This window comes from Cyclospora cayetanensis, unplaced genomic scaffold (assembly GCF_002999335.1).
Source record: "Cyclospora cayetanensis isolate NF1_C8 unplaced genomic scaffold, CcayRef3 CcayRef3_contig_12, whole genome shotgun sequence".
NCBI classification, from domain to species: Eukaryota; Apicomplexa; class Conoidasida; order Eucoccidiorida; family Eimeriidae; genus Cyclospora; species Cyclospora cayetanensis.
The window spans coordinates 257,345-275,659 of record NW_020312059.1 but is presented as its reverse complement, the minus strand read 5'-3'; the positions used below and the strand labels follow the sequence as shown (position 1 = coordinate 275,659).

The 18,315-nt window shown below is 49.9% G+C and overlaps 1 protein-coding gene across 1 annotated transcript; it reads left to right on the top strand.

Annotated features, from left to right (window-relative positions):
* Positions 1-7,320: 7,320 nt before the first annotated feature.
* Positions 7,321-17,325, top strand: LOC34618749. The gene is made up of 18 exons (XM_026336294.1): positions 7,321-7,401; positions 7,552-7,655; positions 7,940-8,680; positions 8,714-9,527; positions 9,655-10,706; positions 11,044-11,340; positions 11,660-11,771; positions 12,108-12,848; positions 13,062-13,139; positions 13,276-13,466; positions 13,822-13,879; positions 14,380-14,465; positions 14,576-14,807; positions 15,227-15,467; positions 15,737-16,044; positions 16,279-16,403; positions 16,605-16,750; positions 16,964-17,325. Exons 2-18 carry the CDS (start codon positions 7,651-7,653, stop codon positions 17,323-17,325), a joined length of 5,589 nt encoding a protein of 1,862 aa, XP_026192079.1. The 5' UTR covers positions 7,321-7,401; positions 7,552-7,650.
* Positions 17,326-18,315: the final 990 nt, after the last annotated feature.

Below are 18,315 nucleotides of genomic sequence, written 5' to 3'. Positions count from 1 at the left end.
GCTTGGAGTGTTAAAAAAGTGCAGATACGAGCTTCCTGCTGGTCTCCTCCCTCAAGTCAGGAAGCCTCACGGGCGGGAGCAGTTGAAGCGGGGGTTTTCGAGAAGCATTCAGTAGCTTTCTAATAAGTTTATCTTTAGACTTGAGTTCAGTGCCCTGCAACAAATACTTCGGGTAAAGCGTTAGCGATAGTAGCGCTGCACAGTTTGCTCTAGCAGTTCTGTCTTATCCACTGGTTATCAACGCACTGGGATGTCAGGTTACCCTAAAGATGAACAAAGTGGGACGTAGGGTTTGCTTACAACGGTCCAACTGCGTTTGACCAACCTATTTGGTAATTCATTTTTCTAAGTTCCTTTGGCGGCAATCTAAAAGTATCATCTGGGTATGGAAGTTGACAGCGGAATAACGACGCTGGCGGCGGCAAGGGCCGGCCTTCATGCTGGTGCGAACGTAGAAGCTTCACAGAGGTGAAAGGGCTTGTTTGATTAGCCGATTATAGGTTTGAGATGCGACGACGAGGCTATGAAGGGCATAAAGGTATGACGGCCTGAGGATGAGGAAGTAGTCGATTAATTCATCATTCAGTTGGAAAGGTAACTCCTTTTGTATTTCTTAGAAGAAAAGACTGCTCTTACTGGATGGATGAGCAGTGTGGACGTAGCTATTGATGTAGGAGGATCTAAGTACCTGCAAGGATTACTACAGCACAAGTCTTCGTACAAGTCCTGACTCATCGGTGTATCCCGAGATTAGCAAAACAACAAACTTTTTGGAGTTAAGAAGGTGGAAGAGAGGGAATCAAACAATACATTCGTATATCGAGAAATGTTAAACTCTCGCTCGCAAGAGCCATAGCGTTGACGAGTTGCAGTTGTACCAGTAATTATCTGAGGTCTACCCGAAGTCCCTCGTGTAATTGCATTGTGGGTTGCGACTCCGCGAGTAAATGAGCGACCAGTAGGTCATTTGCACATGATGGGCTGGTTGAAGTTTCAGGAACAAACAAGCACCACTCCTGCTTTTTCGATTGATGCTCCAAAGAACATGAACAACGGAACTGGACACCCTAGGTTCAAGCTGGTGAGCAGAAAAAGTGCCTCAGGGAAGCAGAAGACACCCTTGGAAGCTTCGATGCAGTGAAGAGGCCACGGAAGTCAGAGGCACAGTTGCCCAGCTGCACGGTTCATGCTCAATGCTCACTGCCTTTAATCTGCAGTACGCCCATTTGATTGTCGACAAAGTCACCCCATGGGTTCATTGTACCTGAAGGCCGTGCAGAAATTACTCCACTTATTTGTAAGCTATGCCATTAGCAATCGCACATGTGGCACTTTCACCACGGAGCAATTCTGCGCAGATGCTAGTTCACATTAGCGGTGAAGAGTTGCTATCTTTGCTTGAAGCTAAAGGTGAAGTGCGTTTGTCACAAGGAAAGGCGGTGCACCATTGATGTGCCTGTTCACTTCTTAGAGCAGTACCAAAGACACCGGCTCCCTGGAAGGCGGTGTCTTTCACGAGCTGGCCAGGCTAGGACAGCAAAGCTTTTTCTTAAAGTGGAACCAGCTTCTATCACTATATTCCGTGACCTCTATCAAGGCCCGGTGCACCATTACTCGATCGAAGCTATGCCATGAGTTACCCAATGGAAGGCGTGCATGCAACCACAGCTACGCGTTACGGAGGATAGTGTGCGGGGAAGAGCTAAGCAGAAAGAATTCCTGATAACCTGAAGAACACTCATTCTTTCTGTCGTGAGCGGGGTAAAGTCGGTACCTCAGCAAGCTGAGGCAAAGTCTTTGGGCGGGCAACTCAGTAGCGTACAAAGGAAAGCCGGTGGTTAGCATGCATCCAGGCACGGTGGCTATCCAAACAACTCTTAGCTAGGGTATTCGATTGAAATTTAAACAAACACACAGCAGGACTCGGCACACATGAGGAAACATTTAGTGGATGTGCTAAATATTGGCGGACGGCTAGCAGCTGGCCTGTTGCTTGTCCTGTGCACCCTATCGAGCTGACTCCCGGGTCAGCCTAAGATTGTTTTTGCAGCCACGGACGCTCACACATTACAATGTAAAGATTGAGCGATATAGGGATGATTTCTTGAAAAAGGCAGACTGCAGAAGTTGCCCAGCGCCTTTGGGCATAACCCGACGTTGGTGCCGAAAAGGGAACGAATGGTGGTGCATCTGCGTAACTCTAAACCCCTGAAGAAGCTACGTGCATAGTTAAAGTCGCTGCTGCCCTGTGTTGGCGAGTGGTTTGACAAATCAAACGAGTTCAAGTCTGCTCAACATCTGGGTGTACAGGCGCTTTCTCCTATTCACGCTGATGATAAACACCGGCGTTCGATCCGGGCATTCGCAAACTCGAGTATACCTGAACTCAGTCGAGACTGGCAAATGTTTCCGCTGAGCTCCAGTAGGAAGAAAAGAGGGATATAAGGTCCCGTATCAAGCGAAGCTGGATATCTGCGTACATGGAAGTAGTCTTTGTCTGTAAGTGAGATGCTTAAGAGCGCCTAAGGCCTGCACCTCCACTGTTACAAAACAAACAGTGGTATGTGAGGGCATTCAAGTGTTGTTTTTACAGGGTAAACTGTGCTATGGGGAAATAGCATTTCAGCTGCTGATGTCGAGCAAGGTCTGTCAAAATTTCAAACAATCAAGGCATGGCCTTTGCCTTTACGCACCCCCACGGACATGTCAAAGCTCTATGAGCGTGCACGTCGTCACCGAAATTTCGTTGGGGATGTTACTTCAACCACTGCTACTTTGGTTGGTCCAGTTCAGAAAATGCAGTTTACTGCGTTGTCAGGGGAGACAGGTGCCACAGCAAGGAAGCCTACTGGCCTCCCTACATTTCCTCCAATATTTGCACTGCCCGATTGTGAGTGGCATTTACTCCTAACAACGAATGTTAGTCACGCATTCGTGCTTGCCATTCTTTCCCAACAGGCTACGGGTTGCCAAAACATCAGATTATTACCTGTTATTCTCGTTGCTGCACCGAAACCGAGAATTGGTATCCAGTGCTTAAAGAGGAGCTGAATCCCGTGTGTGGGGAATGAAATACTGCGCGTACTCTTTTATGGGAGCCACTTCACTGTGCAGACATTGCAGCGGTCTTAAATATATCACAATAAGAAACTTCCAGGCTTGCCTTGATAATCATCGACTTGTTCACTGGCTCGGAGAAATCCTGCAGTGTGACCTTAGAGGAAAGTAGAAAAGGAAATCACCAGCAGAGTCGCCGAAGTCCTTTCGCGATGCCCCCGCAATTCATTATTTTGCAGCACAGCCGCACTTTCTTGTGGTGGCCTACGCTTTCTAGCAATATAGGGGGAGTTTCCTGCTTTTGACACTCGCGGATCCAGTTTTTTTGCCAGATTTTAGAGTGGCAAGGTAGAGCACTATCATTTTGAGGATCGCCTGCTATGGCTTAAGCGCCGTTGTTTGTGCATTCCGACTTCAACTTTGCAGTGTCGTTTCGCTCAAAGCAGATACCAGGACTCTTTGGGGCCATGGTAAGATTCGCACTGCAAAAAATGTATCTCACGGTTCTTCTGGTGGACTGTAGCGCGCTCCGCTGCAGGAAAGTATGTACCATCATACCCAGGTTGTCAACGGCTGAAGCCGCGCAGTTCTTCGTCAAATCCAACCTTTTGACAAATCCTTCCGTTTTTAAAGTAATTCGGCTGATTCTGACTTCCTGAGTTTTGCGTGGAACTGCCGCGGATCAGGGGTCAAAATAGCTTTTACTTCGCTATCCAGTTTTGTTAAGGCTCAGGAATTCGTTCAATTATTTGTACCTCATGTATGCAAGTTTCACACATTCTATAGTAGCATTACTATGGATACAAATCTAAAGCTCTTCACTGTGTTCTGGCCTGCATCTATGACCTGCCCACACATTGACTATGACAAACACGGAGAATCACCCTGAGTCAGATGCCCAGCTACAGCGCAGCATCCGTATTCTTTTGAACTTGTGTTTCTACGCTCAGAGACATGCAACCGTCTGACTCTCTATTCTTCCTTGTGCTACTTCGGTTCATAGTACGACAGTATACTCGTCTGCAGGTTGCTCTCCCGCGTTCCCGTTATACACAGAGGAGCCTCTCTCCGATCCAGACGTGGACCTGTCGATCTGGAGTGAGCCGCCACGCTTAGCAACAGAGGGACTCAGCGGCATTTGGCTAATGCATGCAAAACTATGAGCAAAGCTGAAGGAGGACCAGCACGAGGCTGGAAATTCGATCCCGGCGGACTGGCTGGATTTACGAGTGGCGCTAGGATTTCTTCAAAGATACAAGCTTGCGGCTAGTTGGCTAGGACTAGTAGCCATCGTCTCACAAATAAATGCTCCTTTTTACTGTATCGATCGCCCTTAATTTTAGAGGTGCCAAAGAACTATCAATACTGATTTCCTAGGAACAATTTGTAGAGCTGAACAGATTATGCGTGGATCGTGCTACACAGGCAAGTGGTCCATTTGGAGGCGGAGGATACACGTGGTTCAAAAAGGTGTTGGCTTCTAGGACTTTCAAGCTCTGGAGCCTTACTAGACGGGGTTTATAATATAACACGTTTGGGAACGCCAACTTCAATGGTGTATGGAGGAGCCATTGCTGGTATTGTTGCCTGCAAGAAACTTTGCGGCTCTGGTAAAAACGCTAGTTCCCGAATTCCATGGCGACTACCATGTAATTCAGCAGCAGCACATAATCTACCTAAAATATCTACATCTACCTACGAGGACCGCCTGATATGTTGTTAGGCTTTGTTCTCAAGGTGTTCCCTACGCTCACTTTTTCGCAAGCACACCCGGATATGTCGTCCGTTCATTCTTTCATACGTCTCTTCCACAGCTTTGAAGTTCACTATGCTGCATGCACTACCTCTGGTTTTTGCATGCATACATTGCTCCATGAGAAGTCAGTGGTATTACTAAACCAGTGTACACTTTGGTTCTTTTTACCCGCTTTACTCTCTTCGGTTTTCCTATAGGAAGGAGATCACACATTTGAGCGCTCCGACGACAGCGCTCCATCGCACTTCCGCGGTCGGGTTGGTTTGGTCCCTCGTCCCTTGTTGACAATTATGTGTGTCTATATTCCTTCTGACCTTGCTTTCGCGGCTTAATCGCATATTTGTTTTTGTGTTTGCACTGTTCTGATGTTTCTGCTTGCAAGGAGAGTAGTAATGGGGCTAGGACTCTTCTGGTGTACTGCGCGCAGTTGGTCTGGACGTAGTCCTACGGAACACGAGGACTTATGTCTTGAGGTGCAACGGGAAAGTTGCAACAGGCGGAGCTGCACTTAATCACATTCTACTACAAAAGAAGCGAATTGACTACTTTGCTTGTACATACACATGTCATTTGCTGCCGAGTTCTGTAAATCCATGGAAGGTGACGCGATTATGTTCGCTTGTGGGCTAGATACTAGGTGTAGCTAGCTGTCCATGTCCGGATCGCTTAGCGGATGCAGCTACACGGACCCCGACTGGCTCACCCATTAGGTTAGCTGTCTAGGGGGGGCGGGCAATATATTGTAACGCTCAGTCTAAGGTGCTCTTAAAGGGACACTTCATTCCAAGCTTATAACATTTCCCTTGAGATCTTGCGCCCTTGGTTATTCTTAAAGAATGCCTGTAGGAAGCTGAAGTGCAGCAAAAGCTTGCAACTTGTGCACTGTAGTAGATGTGTAGAGAATGCACACAAAGGCGACAAAAAAATTTTCCATAAAAGATAATTTGCAGCATAAAAGCGTATGTACGTTCGAGCCCCTGTGGGGTGACTTGTTTTATACTGTGGTTCCACGTTTGCTTTCATTGCTTCGACTATTTTTCGGCCAAAACAATGCAGCAACAAGAGAAGTGTCGGTAAGTACTCATTGATTTGGGAACAGCGCGATGTAGCTTCCCAAAAGTTGTGTTTCTTACCCAAATGCGATCGTATTCAGGTCCCAGGTATAGCAAGGTCTATTTATTTGTGCAGTTTCTGAAATTTTCCCTCCGTATCCACTCCGCTTTAGCTATTTTCCAAGCAGCAGCTTAACAGGGCCGTTGTCGCACAAAACTAAGTTTCTCAGTACCTCAGGAGTCATGGCTCTCTAATTTGCTAAAAATATCCACGGGAAAGAGCAGGGTGCTCAAGATAGGCACACACACTATCGGCAAATGTCTCCTACCCGGAAGGTGGAATGAGTTTCCTATCCAAGTAGCATGTGCAGAAATGTCCTGAGCCCCTGGAAGGCACTATCGACGTATAGAAATCCGCATCCATATACGTGTTGCATTGTGTTCCTCGTCAAATATAGCAAAACCTCGCATTGCAGGTTACTGAATACGGTCGGGGTACAGTATAATGCACAGGATAGGAGGGGAGCCTCTGGCCCAACCTAAGAATGTTCGAGCTTCAGAAAATGCCCACACATTAAGCTGCAAATCCTAAGCATCAAAGTTTCCCTTGAAAGCCCTTCCAACAGCCACTACACCTACTCCCTATACGATCTTAGACCTGCTCGCAAGAATAATGGTTACTGCCAAGGGGAACATGGCTTAAGGTTATGCAAAATTACAGAATCAATAATTAACGATGCAGAAGCCAGCAAAGGTACAGAATACTGCTGAAGTGTCCGATTGAACCAGGGGACCGCATGCAGCCCCGAGTACACACCCGCGGCATAGCCGAATCAACTATACAAACTTAGTTGTTGACCCCTGCTCAAGGCATTCCAGCCATTAGCTCGGATATACATATGCCTGGGAGTGGGGGCGATACCAATATATTGATTTTTAAGAGAAGCCCCCATACCGCTGTCTGTGCCTTCTGTATGCCTAGAACTTCCACTAGGCTGTAAACATATAGCTTCACCTTCATGGCTTCAGATTGCTCATTTAGAGCTCGAAAAGATGGCTCCGAAGAAGTCCAAGTAAGATGCTGCTCCAGGACCTCGCAAGGTCCCTGTCTGGACATTGGCAACTCGCGAGTTTAGGGATAAAGGGAAAGAGTATCTTGCATGCCATTTACGCAGGTCAACCACAACAGCAGAGTCTACCGAGAAGGATAAGAATGGCAAGGCCAAGCAGAAGGCCGCGATTTCTCCAACACCTGAGGTAGCTTAACCCTGAGGCCGAAGCACGCACGAAGGACGATGTCTTGTACTCTGCTCCTACTAGACACTTAAAAATTAGGGTCAAGGGGCTCTGCTCTACTGTCATGAATCACTATATACGCAACAGCCTCGATAATTTGGCTTCAAGGGAAAGTCATACACGGTGGACTTTTTCGCCCTATTGCAGGTTACACAGCCCCCAGAACGGCCTCCGGGCTATATTGACCTCAAACCCTTTCAGAGGTTGCCCAAAGAAGTCTTGCACAATCACTGCCAGAAGGTGAGCGATTTTAATCTAGAGCTTGCGAGAAGGGCTCAAAAGTTGACGCTCGAACTGTCAGGGTGGAAGGAGCGCCACGGTGATACGCCTGTCTGTTTGCTGACTTCGTGACGCTCAACCCCTAAAATTTCAACCGAGGTGTTTGTTCAGCACAAGATACCGAAGCCTCAGTACGAACAGCGGAGGGCTTCTAAGGGTTTCTTTAAAACGGAATGCATCCTGATCAATCACAAGGATAGTTCCAAAACCATGCGGTAAGGGCATATCCCAGCCCATGGAACAGAAAGTGCTGTTCCAATTTAGTAAGCGCATATCAGCAGCATTACCAGTGCCAATGCCCGTGTACTGCTGTGTACCTTCCTTTGGTGCTGTTTCTTACTTGCACATCCTGTTTCAGGAGCCGTAGTGCTCAACCTACATATCCTGAGGAAGCTCCAAACTCGTACACCTACGAGTTTTCTGCGTCGCTTGCAAAGTTGTCTTCTGCCTGTTTTTTAAATGTGTACTTGTGAAAGTACTTGTGAATGGCTTTTACTAGGTTCCTTACGAACGAGGAATTCCCTTTCAAAGCCCATAGTGAGCACTTCAGCGCGTTGCTGGCACTCCACCATTTAGAGCCAACACGGCCATACGAGAAGCTCTTTCCCTCCCCTTTTAAGGAGGCATGGTTAGTCCTCTCTGGGCAGGCGCCTCAACCGCTCCGGCAGCAGCAGCAGGAAGGAGCTGACTCACCTGCAGCAGGGTCAAAGAAAACGAGCGCTAGATCGAAAGCAACAAAGGCAGCTGCCACTGGACCTACTGCTGCAGAGGAACCAGCTGATGTTGCTATCTCATCTACCTGTGGCATAGTACCAATGCCAGTAGCAGCACCCACAGCAGCTGCTACCGGTCCAAAGGCTGTCAAACAAAGACAGTCTGGCGCCGGTGATGACCCCAGGATTGCCCCTCCCACATCTGCTGCTGTCAATGTTAACTCTCCCTTATTATCTGATAGCCCTTCAAAGGGCGCTTCCGAGGTTCCTGTGGCGGTGCAGATAAGCAGTGCACACCGCTACGCTTCAGAGTTTGAGCGGCAGCAAGCGGCAGAGGTAAACAGGCTCAAACAAGTAAAGAAGGAGAAAGAGAGAGAAATTCAACGACTAGAGGAGGAAGCACAGATGCCAACTGTATATATGGCGGAGGCAGTCAGAAAGAAGGTCTCCATGGTGCTGAAGGAAGTACTTCCGCATGTTACTGCCCAGCACCCTGCGGTTGCTGCTGCTGCTTTGGCTGGTAAAAAGTTTTATGCCGCGGAACCGGGGAAAGGAGGCAGCGCAGAGTCTCTTCTTTTCCCGTTGCAGTGGACAGACAGCAAGTGGATCTCTAGTGTTTCGTGGGCCCTGCGCAGACAGATGAACGCCCCGAGGGCCATGGGGGCCCTCAGGACAAGGTTGCTCAAGGAGCTGACGGGACACCTTCAGTTTGAAAAGGAAATTTCCTCCGCTGCAGTAGAAGCTGTCCTTGCAGTGTTGGTGGTTTCCCCACAGCAGCGGCAACAACCCCAGGAGCAGGTGGTACAACAGACAGAAACGGTGGCCTTTCTTCAGGTCGTGGAGAGCTGCCAGGACTTTATTGCCATCAACACTGCAGACGAGGGCTCCTTGCCGTCTCACTTCTCCCCCGCGGGAAAACAGATTGAAATCCGATGTCAAGGGGCCTCCCCCCAGCAGCGGCAACAGCAGCACCGGGAGGATGAAAGGGGAGAGAAGGCACTGCAAGCGTCAAAGGAGCGTTTCTTTGGGTCGCTCAAAGCCCTTTGTGATGGAGCACGTGAAAAGGCCCTACTAGATACTCTTCTGCAACTTGCAGGGGCCCTGAGCTCTTTATGTTGTTGCACAGGGCTGTATGCCATTGCCGCCAGGACCCTGGATGCGCAGCAGCAGGAGCAAGGAGAACCCGTGGCAGCATTCGCCGACGCGTTTGCTGCTGTAGCTGCCGCTGCAGGAGCAGTTGTTGGAACGCCAGAGGTCGCACAGACGCGCGCATTGGTTCAGCGCCTTGGGGGCTCAGCTCTGACTGCGGAAGCTGACTTCCTGAACCGAACTGAAGCGGTAATTATTCTTGAATCGAGGCCTTTCAAACCTCAAGTGCTAATTTGGTTTGGGACAAGGGCTCAACGCTGGTCTTAGGCGTGCTTTGCTGATCGTGTTTTTAGAGTTGTAGTCTCGGCTGCTCTTGAGTTTTGTGAGATGCGTTCAGATTAAACATCAGGAGCTGGAAGCCTCAGAAAGTCTGCTTCCGGACTCAGTGTCCTTGCGGTTGAGGGTACCCATACAGGGGGACGCCTCGAAGCAAGAGATCTCTGAAGATTGGCTGGGAGCTCCCACGGGCTTCCACTTGCGCGTACCCATAGACCCCCCTGCTGCATCGTCTATAGAGAGCTGCTTGAAGGCCTCATTGGGTTCTGACTATCTGCAGGAGGGCTTTCAAGGGATTTCTGTGCTAAACATTTTCTCTCCGCCTGGGGCAGCGTATCCTCTAGAACCACCCATTGTATGGATTTCATCGGAGGTACCTTGTGGGTCGCCCTCTGAAGAAGTGGTCTCTCTCTCTGAGATTACCCACCCCCCGTATGCGGAAATTGTCGGGGCCATTATATGTGGGACTTTTGGTGCTCACAATGCACTGCGCCTCTCACGTCCATTGCAGCAACTGTCGGAGAAAGCATCTCTTCAAGGCTGCCCGATTGGGAGCTCTCCGAGACCGCCCTGTCCCTCTAGAATCTTAAATGTGTTATCCTCATCTATTTGCGAGACCTCGATCTCCGATGTGGCAGCACTGCTGCAGGCACCGTGGCAATTCGAAGCCCAACTTGATGAACTGCTCGCTAAAGAACCGGACGGCCCTCGGGGGATGGTTGCTCGATGGGTGACAGTAGCAACAGGGGCACCTATTTTAGCGGCAGGAGAGGCAGCCACAGGACAGGAACTGGCACTTTCTCAGCAAAGTCAGCAGTGCCAAGGGAGTACCTCCCCTCTTTCATACGCAGGGGATGATGGGGTCCCCCCTCTGCCCCCCAAAAGTGTAAGAGACAAGGGTGAGGTCAGAAGGACCTCCAATCCCCCTAGGGGGCCGCATACGCAAAGTCATGCGATGGAAGGGCTGACAACAGGGGAAATTCAAGTCTGCAAGACTATTTTGAAGGGGGCAGAACACCCGGCTTCCCGTGATGCAATGAGCCTTCCTGTGCGGCAGCACTTTGATACAGTTCTGGAGTTCATGGGGAATCCTTTTAAGCGAGTTCTTGTAGTACAGGGAGAAACAGGGTAAGCCGTGGAATAAGCCTTTCCCAGTCTCTACGATTCTTTTGACCACCAACTGTTCTTCCTGTTGCCCACCGTCCCTCTGCACCTCTCTTTCGTTGCCAGTGGCAGTGATTGCACTCTGGACTCTATGCGCATTCCCAGCTCTGTAGAGTGGTACTGCTGCTCCCAGCTTCTTTCTGTTTCTTGTGCGGCTGTAGCTCTCTTTTGCATATTTTCAAGCCTGAATTCCTTCGTCAAGTGCTGCTACAGCGTGCGCTGTTGCTGCTGTTATCCCATACGCTGTTGCCGGTGCATTTGCGTTTGCTGTTTCATATGCTGCTGCTGTAATTGTACGCAGGTCTGGCAAGACGACCCAGTTGCCTCGTATGCTGTTAGAAGCAGCGGCTCAAATCGCACTGCAGCAGCTGCAGAGCAACAGCAGCATTAGTAAGGATCAGTTTCCTGGTTTTGTCGTGTGTACGCAACCCCGGCGGTTGGCTGCTGTATCGGTGGCTAGTAGGGCGGCCTCCGAAATGGGGTCACCTCTGGGGGCCCTCGTAGGATACCAAGTGCGGTTGGAGTCTCGACTCAGCCAGCAGACGCGTCTCCTCTTTTGCACCCACGGCGTTCTCCTTCGACAAATCCTGAGCGGCGAGTAAGGGACCTTTCCTCTAGGCTCCACATTGCGAGGGCTACTGAGGAGAAAGACACCGTTACAAGTGTTCCTTTGGTAGATATATAGAATTATCACTCATTGGCCAGTCTGGCCTTCAAATACATGGAAGACCGAATTGTGTCTGATTTGTGAATGTGCGTTCGTGGATTCACGCGTGCTTCTGGATGTACGAAATGGCGCATAGCATATTGTTTATCCAGATACGCTGGATACAGAATGCCACCTTCAGTCTTTCCTCCTCTATCATTTGTGGCGTATCACATATAAGCCTGTTAGTTGGTGCGTGTGATGTCGCCAGTGTGTTGGAGAGGGCCTCGGTGGTGGTGGTGGATGAGGTGCACGAGCGCTGCACTGAAGTGGATATGCTCCTCCTGGTCCTTGCCAAGGCCCTTGCCAACAAGAGCCACAATGTATGCTACACTTTACAAACCACAACCTCGTTGGGGTCTTAAGTACACCAGGGGCTGCAAGAGCGCTAGGCAGAGACCAAGGCTGTACATTTGGCACCCTGAGCCGCAAAATAGGACTCCGAAAGCAAGGAAATTGGGGTTCATGTTGCATGCGGGTGCTCTACAGCACGCAGCAGAGACAGAAAAAATTGCATTGGCAGCGAAAACTGAGCTTTCCTTGTTTCGTGTGCTGTTTCCAAAGCATGGATACCATGAAGAACTCTCTGGGAGACTGGTGATTGGGTAGAAATGCTCATTTTTGGTGTCACTTTGGTTTGCAATGCGGTTTCTATTCAGCTCAAGGTCGTAGTAATGAGTGCCTCTCTGGCAGTAGAGCACTTTGTCGCGTACTTCCGTCCAGAGCGGCTTGTCGCACTAAGGGCCCCCTCGGGTTGCAGGAGGTGGCAGGATCAGCGGCACATGTGGCAGCAGCAGCAGCAATTGCTGCGGGATGAGGGGGAACATTTGCACAACAGTGTGGCCATCCTTAGAGTTCCAGGGAGGACTTTTCCAGTGTCTGTATACTATCTCAGCGAAGTGCTGGAAATGTGTGAAAGGCCTTCGCTTCCTTCTGCATATCAGGGAGCTTCAGCAGCTGCAGCTGCTTCAGCAGTTGAGGCGAGGTACAGGGGAGGAGCCAAGCCTGCTGCAGCGAAAACTGAATGGCGAGATGTACACCAAGATACATTTTTTTCAAATCACAGTTCTCCTGGCAACCAGACAACACCTGTAGCAGCAACAGCAGCTGGGACCCCAGTGGGATCGCTTCCGCAGCTACCGCAGTTGGTTGCAGCGGTGGTCCGTCACGTACACCTGACAGGAATACCGTGTGGGAAGTCTGCCTCAGGCGCTCCTCGAGGACACCGCGTAGGAAAACTGAGACAACAGGAGCAACAGCAGGGAGCGGGGACAGCTATAATTGTGTTCTGCAGCGGAGTTGGAGAGGTTTCCGCCGTCTGCCGAGCGATTGAGGAGCTTCAGTTGGACCTCTGGGTGTTGCCATGCCACGCGTCGCTCCATCCACGACAGCAGCAAAAGGTTATATGCTGCTGCGGCTGTTGCTTTTTCTGCAAGCTCCAGTGTTTCCGCTGCTGTCGGTGCTGCTGCTAGTGCGACTGCTACTCGTGCTGCGATCGCAGTCGCAGATCCCGTATATAGGGGTGATCCTTTGCTTACCCTGTCCATCATGGGTTTGATGCCGCCTCCTCGTGCGCAGGATATTTCCGTTTAGCTTGTAATGTTCGCCTTCAGGTATTTGCTGCACCTCCTGCCGGCTGGAGGAAGGTTGTTGTTGCGACGAACATCGCCGAAACGTCAATCACAATCAGCGTAAATCCCTTACCCGGTCCTTCATATGCCAAATTGCGAAAGAGGACTCATTCACGCCTTCTTACTGTCCTATGCTTGGACGTGCGTCAGGGCTTGTGGATTAGGCTTTTGTAGTTTGTGTTTCCTGTGTACCAAGGATGTGGGGTATGTGGTGGATTGCGGGACGCACAAAATGCTACGGTACGATCCATCGAGACGCAGCAGCAAGCTTCAAGAGGAGCTCATCACGAAGGCAAATGCTCAACAAAGGAGTGGAAGGGCGGGTCGTGTAGCTGAAGGCCACTGTTTCAGGCTCTACGAAAAGGGCGAGTTCAATGACATGCCCCAGTAAGCCGGTGTTCCACATTTCTCACTTAATACACCCTCTTGCTCATGACTAAGGATGTAGGGACAGAACGAGCATAGGGGTGTAGAATAGCATCAGGTAGAAGGCTAGGCTGTCCAGTTGATGCATTGCAACAGCCTGATAACAAGACTTGCTTACTTTAGTTCTGCAGTGCAGGGCCTTGCAGCAGTCACCAGCATTAATGTTCACTCGCTGAGAGCCGCACTCACAGTAGAAGTTTCTGGACAAGCCGGGATGATGAAAACAGCTTCTTAGAGGCAATTTAAAGATATGCGATTGTAAGCACAGGCATGCCAACATGCAGCCGAGTGCACAGGTCTCCTGTTGCTGCTGCAGGGCTGAAACTCCTGAGTTGCATCGTCAGGCCCTCCACAACGTCTGTCTCCAACTAAAAGTACGCAAGGGTCTCTTATGCCTTATTTTTGCCTGGCCCTGTCCTGTCGGGGCGCCCTCATCTGTGCCTCATCAAATCGTTCTCCTTGGCGTATTTCTACCCATTCTGTCTCTGTACCTCACTCTCTGACTGTCAAAGCCGTTCTCATGTTGCATCTAGCAGGTTCTGTACGTCCAAGTGAGTGCACGGTATTTTTCATACGTCTTGCTGCCTAGGCACTCTCCCCACTTGCTTCGCTACCACCTGAAGTCGTCTTCTGCCTTGTGGCATCTCACCGTGTGTCTCCTTTTCTTAATGCGCTAGTGCCAACAGCAACCTAGAGAGGGGCACAGCGGGAACTCTAGGGCGCCTGTGCCTTGCAGCGCCCCTTCCTTATGCGTGTCCCCGTCTCCCGTATCCTGCATTTCTAGTACGTCCAGTGAGCACTTCATGAAACTGTTTCTTTGAATGTGCTTGCAAACAAACGTCAATTGCTTCTGCACTTTCTGCTGCTGACATAGGCCATCTTCCCCGAGGAGCCTCTGCACCATTTGTTGGGCCAGTGCCTTGACCCGCCAGCCCAAGACCATGTAGACGCCTCCATCAGGTGAACAGCTGTAGCAACGCTAGCATAAGAAGCAGCGGTATCAGCAGCACACGCCGATGGCTGAATCTTGGTACATACACTTGCCGTACCTGTTGGTGCTGCTGATGCAGGCACCTGGTTCACTTGGGTGCTCTGGAATGTAATGGAGGCCTTGTGGGAGAGTCACTCACGCCTCTGGGGCTCTTCCTCTCGCGCTTTCCCATGAGCATATCCTACGCAAAAATGCTCATCTTTGCTGCACCCCTCGGCTGTCTTGAGGAAACACTCGCACTCTGCGCCCTCATGGCTGCAGACTCGGATCTGTATATTCCTGGGGCAGAGGCGGCTGCTGAGAGACAAAAGGTCGGCTACGCATAGAAGGCGAAAGATTGAACATGCATATGATCCTTCTTTTGGACTCCATCTTGGTGTCTCCTTGCATGGCGCGTTCCGTCTGCGTCTCTGCGTTTCTATCTACCGCGTTGTCTTTTTGTTGATTTTTCTAGTTTCCAGGCCATTTGAATTTGTCCTTTGATCTGGACGTGCTCTTAAATTTCCTTACTTGTCGCCCCCTGTTTCTTGTTTCCTGTCGTAACTTTTCGTCTGCCACCCCCTTACATTCTCGCTGGCGTGTCTTTGCTTCTCCTCTTTAATGCTCGCTTGCTGAAGTGTCAGCTTGTCGCCTACACTACTCCGACTTGTGGACGCGCGGCAGCAGTCCCTCAATCTGCTGAGGATTAATGTCCTGCGGTTTGCTCTTGTGTGCGTGTTTTTATGTGTAGCATTTTGCGCGAAGCCAGTCCGATTTTGTAAGCAACCTGCGGGTTTTTGCTGCATGGAAGGCTGCGGTGGCGTGTGGTCGGGGAGCAGAAGATGAATTCTGCATGCGCTTTGGAGTAAACAGCAGCACATGCAGAGCTGCGGAGGCCTTACGGAAGAGATTTAGGAGAGTAGCCAGAGATGCAGGGCTGATGGCGATGATGGGCAGAGAGCCAGAACGACAGATATTGAGCAGTAGTACAGGTGAGTCGATTCAAGAATGCCGCTTTTGTTTATGACTATTTAGGGCTTTATGCTCATATGCCAAAAGCAACGAGAAGCCTAGAAAGCCATTCATCCATGCCTCTGGGCCTGAAACTTGCATTTCTTTCCATTTGCCATGTACCTCTTCCACTGCTTCTCTGTTGCCTAATCTTACTCTCCATTGTAGTTGTACTTCTTTGAATGTGTATACACAACTTTAATAGCGATATGTGTCTAGAAGCCCATGTGTACTTCAACTCTCTTTACAGGCATGAGACAGGGGGCTCCCTCCACATCAGCAATCAGCCTGAACTACAGCAGCAACAACAACAGCGTCGAGGGCTGTGATAGTGATACTGGAGACGATGAAGTGGCCCTGCATGTTGAGGAGACATCTTCGCCTGTGTCCGTTAGCGATATAGGATCCACAGAAGGCACATTGGGGGTAGTCTCGAGCCAAAGTCCAAAAGGGAGGGCCAGAGACAGTGTCAGAAGCATATATTGGTACATTAAGGCGTGTGTTGTCGCTGGGTTGTATCCACAAGTAGCAACCATCCAGGCGCCCCGGATCTACACGGTAAATTTCTAAAACCCAGTGAAGCGAGGTTCTGGATGCAATCGCTCAGGGATGTTCAGAAGCCCTTTTATTTTAGCTGCTGCTTCCACAGCACATTTTGTAGCCTCCTCTGTTGGTGCCCCTACAATCAAATCTGCCACAACAAAGGTGCTGGCCACCGCTGCTGCGGCAGCAGCCGCACTTGATGTTTCCACTTCATACGAATCATCTGTCGGTGGTACTACACTGCTGCAGGCAGTGGGGTCGGGTACTTTGGAGAAGGCCCCTGAAGCGTGGCAAATGAAGTTCTTTACAAGAGTCGATGCAGACCCCATCTCCTCACAAGAAGATAAGCGTAATTCCAAACAGAAGCTTCAGCGGTAAGGTGTGAGGCCTTCAATTGAAGGTGAAGATTTGCGAACACAAGAGTAAAGATGCCTTTATTCGAAGTTCTTCGTCTTTACGTTTTAGGGTTTGCAGAGACCGCTTGCAGCTCCGATACGCGGTGTTGTTGTTGTATACTCAACCAATTTTATAAGGTCTTGCTGTTTACAATTTATGATTTGTGTTTTGCTGTTTAGGGTGTTTATACACCCGACATCGATAAACTTTAAGACCTGCGAGTATGACACTCAGTGGGTGGCCTTCGGTGAAAAGCTACAAACCACAAAGCTCTTCATCAAGGACGTTTCCACCGTCTCGGTCTTCGCCCTCCTCCTCCTCTCCTGTATGCCCCCCTTCACTAGTGTTGCTGCATCTGATGGTGTTCTCGAAAGTGTGACTGCTACTGATTTTCCCTGGTTTCGCCAGGTGTCGCTGTTATACCATGTGCCTTTCTTGGCTGTTGTTAGATATGGTGTCTAGGCGATACCTCTATGCTGAATGATATTGAATTTTTGTATGTAGAGTTTTAGGAAGCTTTGTACGCTCTTCCTCGTAGGCTGCGAGCTGGTTCCAGCTCAAGGAGAGGGTGCCCTTTGGCTGGATGGATGGCTGCAGCTGCGATGCCCCGGCCTTATCAGCAGCTACGTCAAGCACCTAAAAGGGCTCTTTCACACCTTTCTTAATGAATTTTATTGCCTTTCTGCCGTAGCCCTCATCCGCAGGGGATCATTCGACACCCAGGGAGCTCCCTTGCCACAGGCACGGAACCTTGACTACGATCAACTGGCACTCGAGATACCAGTTACTGCGACCAACCCGAGATGCGTCTTTTTTGGAGCCTCAGACGCCATTCACAGGAGGTGTGAGCTGACAGCACTTATTAAAAGACTTGTGGAGCTCGAGGGACACCTTGTGTAAGTTATCAGCAATTTGCAGGTATCGCGGCTAGTCCATGTTAGCCGCTCCGGAGAACATCACCCGAAAAAGGATGGCCGCGAATTAGGTTGCCATCTGATTCCGACCCCCGCTGGCTGAACTCTCCTTTCGAGCACCTGAAAATTTTACGGCTCCTTGGAGTCTTGAGGCATCCATTTACTGCCGACTCATGATGTTAGTGCAGTAGTTTGGGGGAGCCGTTGTTGCTCCAACCCCAAATTCCAACTTCACTGCAGGTAGATGCAAGGGGATGTGCAAGTTCATTTCTGGGCTCTGAAGATAGGGGAGAAAGCAGTGGCTGAGGGGTAAGAAGTCTTGCATGTTTTGGCGCTTTAGATATCGAGGCGTATAGCTTTGAGGAGATAGAAATTTGCATTTGCAGCTAGTATATTCCATGTAGAAGCTCTGACACCAGAATAACTAAAAGCTGTAATGCCAGTATCAGTTTTCGCAGCAAGGGCAGTACTGCTACTTGGCAGTAGCTGCCCCAGAGCCATCTGCGGCTAAGAGCACATATAATGTAGCAGGCGCACACAATGGCTCTTCCCATACTTGGATTCCGCAGCAAGGCAGATATCCAGCTGCACATGTTTGTACGCCTTAAGTTCAGAGGCATAACACAGCTGTGGAGCTGCTTTCCAATCTAGGGCTTGTGAGTTGTGGGAAGATATCACTCTGCTTTCATGTCGTCAATATGGTGTTTTGAGTGGTTATCACCAGGAGATATTCTATGGCGCAGCTTCCAGGGCGTTCTGCAAAGGGAAACAATTGGGGGTCCACGAAGAAACAAAAGCATTACCGCCTTTGCCACCCAGTCCCACACTCGAACCGTTCAGCCTAGGCTTGAGGCCACAGCCCATCATAATTGATAGCCAGAAGTGGAATTCTTGTTCCTGCTCTACAGGTGAATTTCTCGCCCCCTTTCTCCGGTAGCTCACTTTTGACCCTGAAGCACTAGGCCTGAAATTGAGC

Bases quoted from the DNA above. Each gene is read 5' to 3' on its own strand.
- LOC34618749 (XM_026336294.1), top strand. The intron at 8,681-8,713 runs GTTTTATGCCGC...GAAAGGAGGCAG, and splicing joins GCTGCTTTGGCTGGTAAAAA to CGCAGAGTCTCTTCTTTTCC. The intron at 15,468-15,736 runs GTGAGTCGATTC...CTCTCTTTACAG, and splicing joins GATATTGAGCAGTAGTACAG to GCATGAGACAGGGGGCTCCC.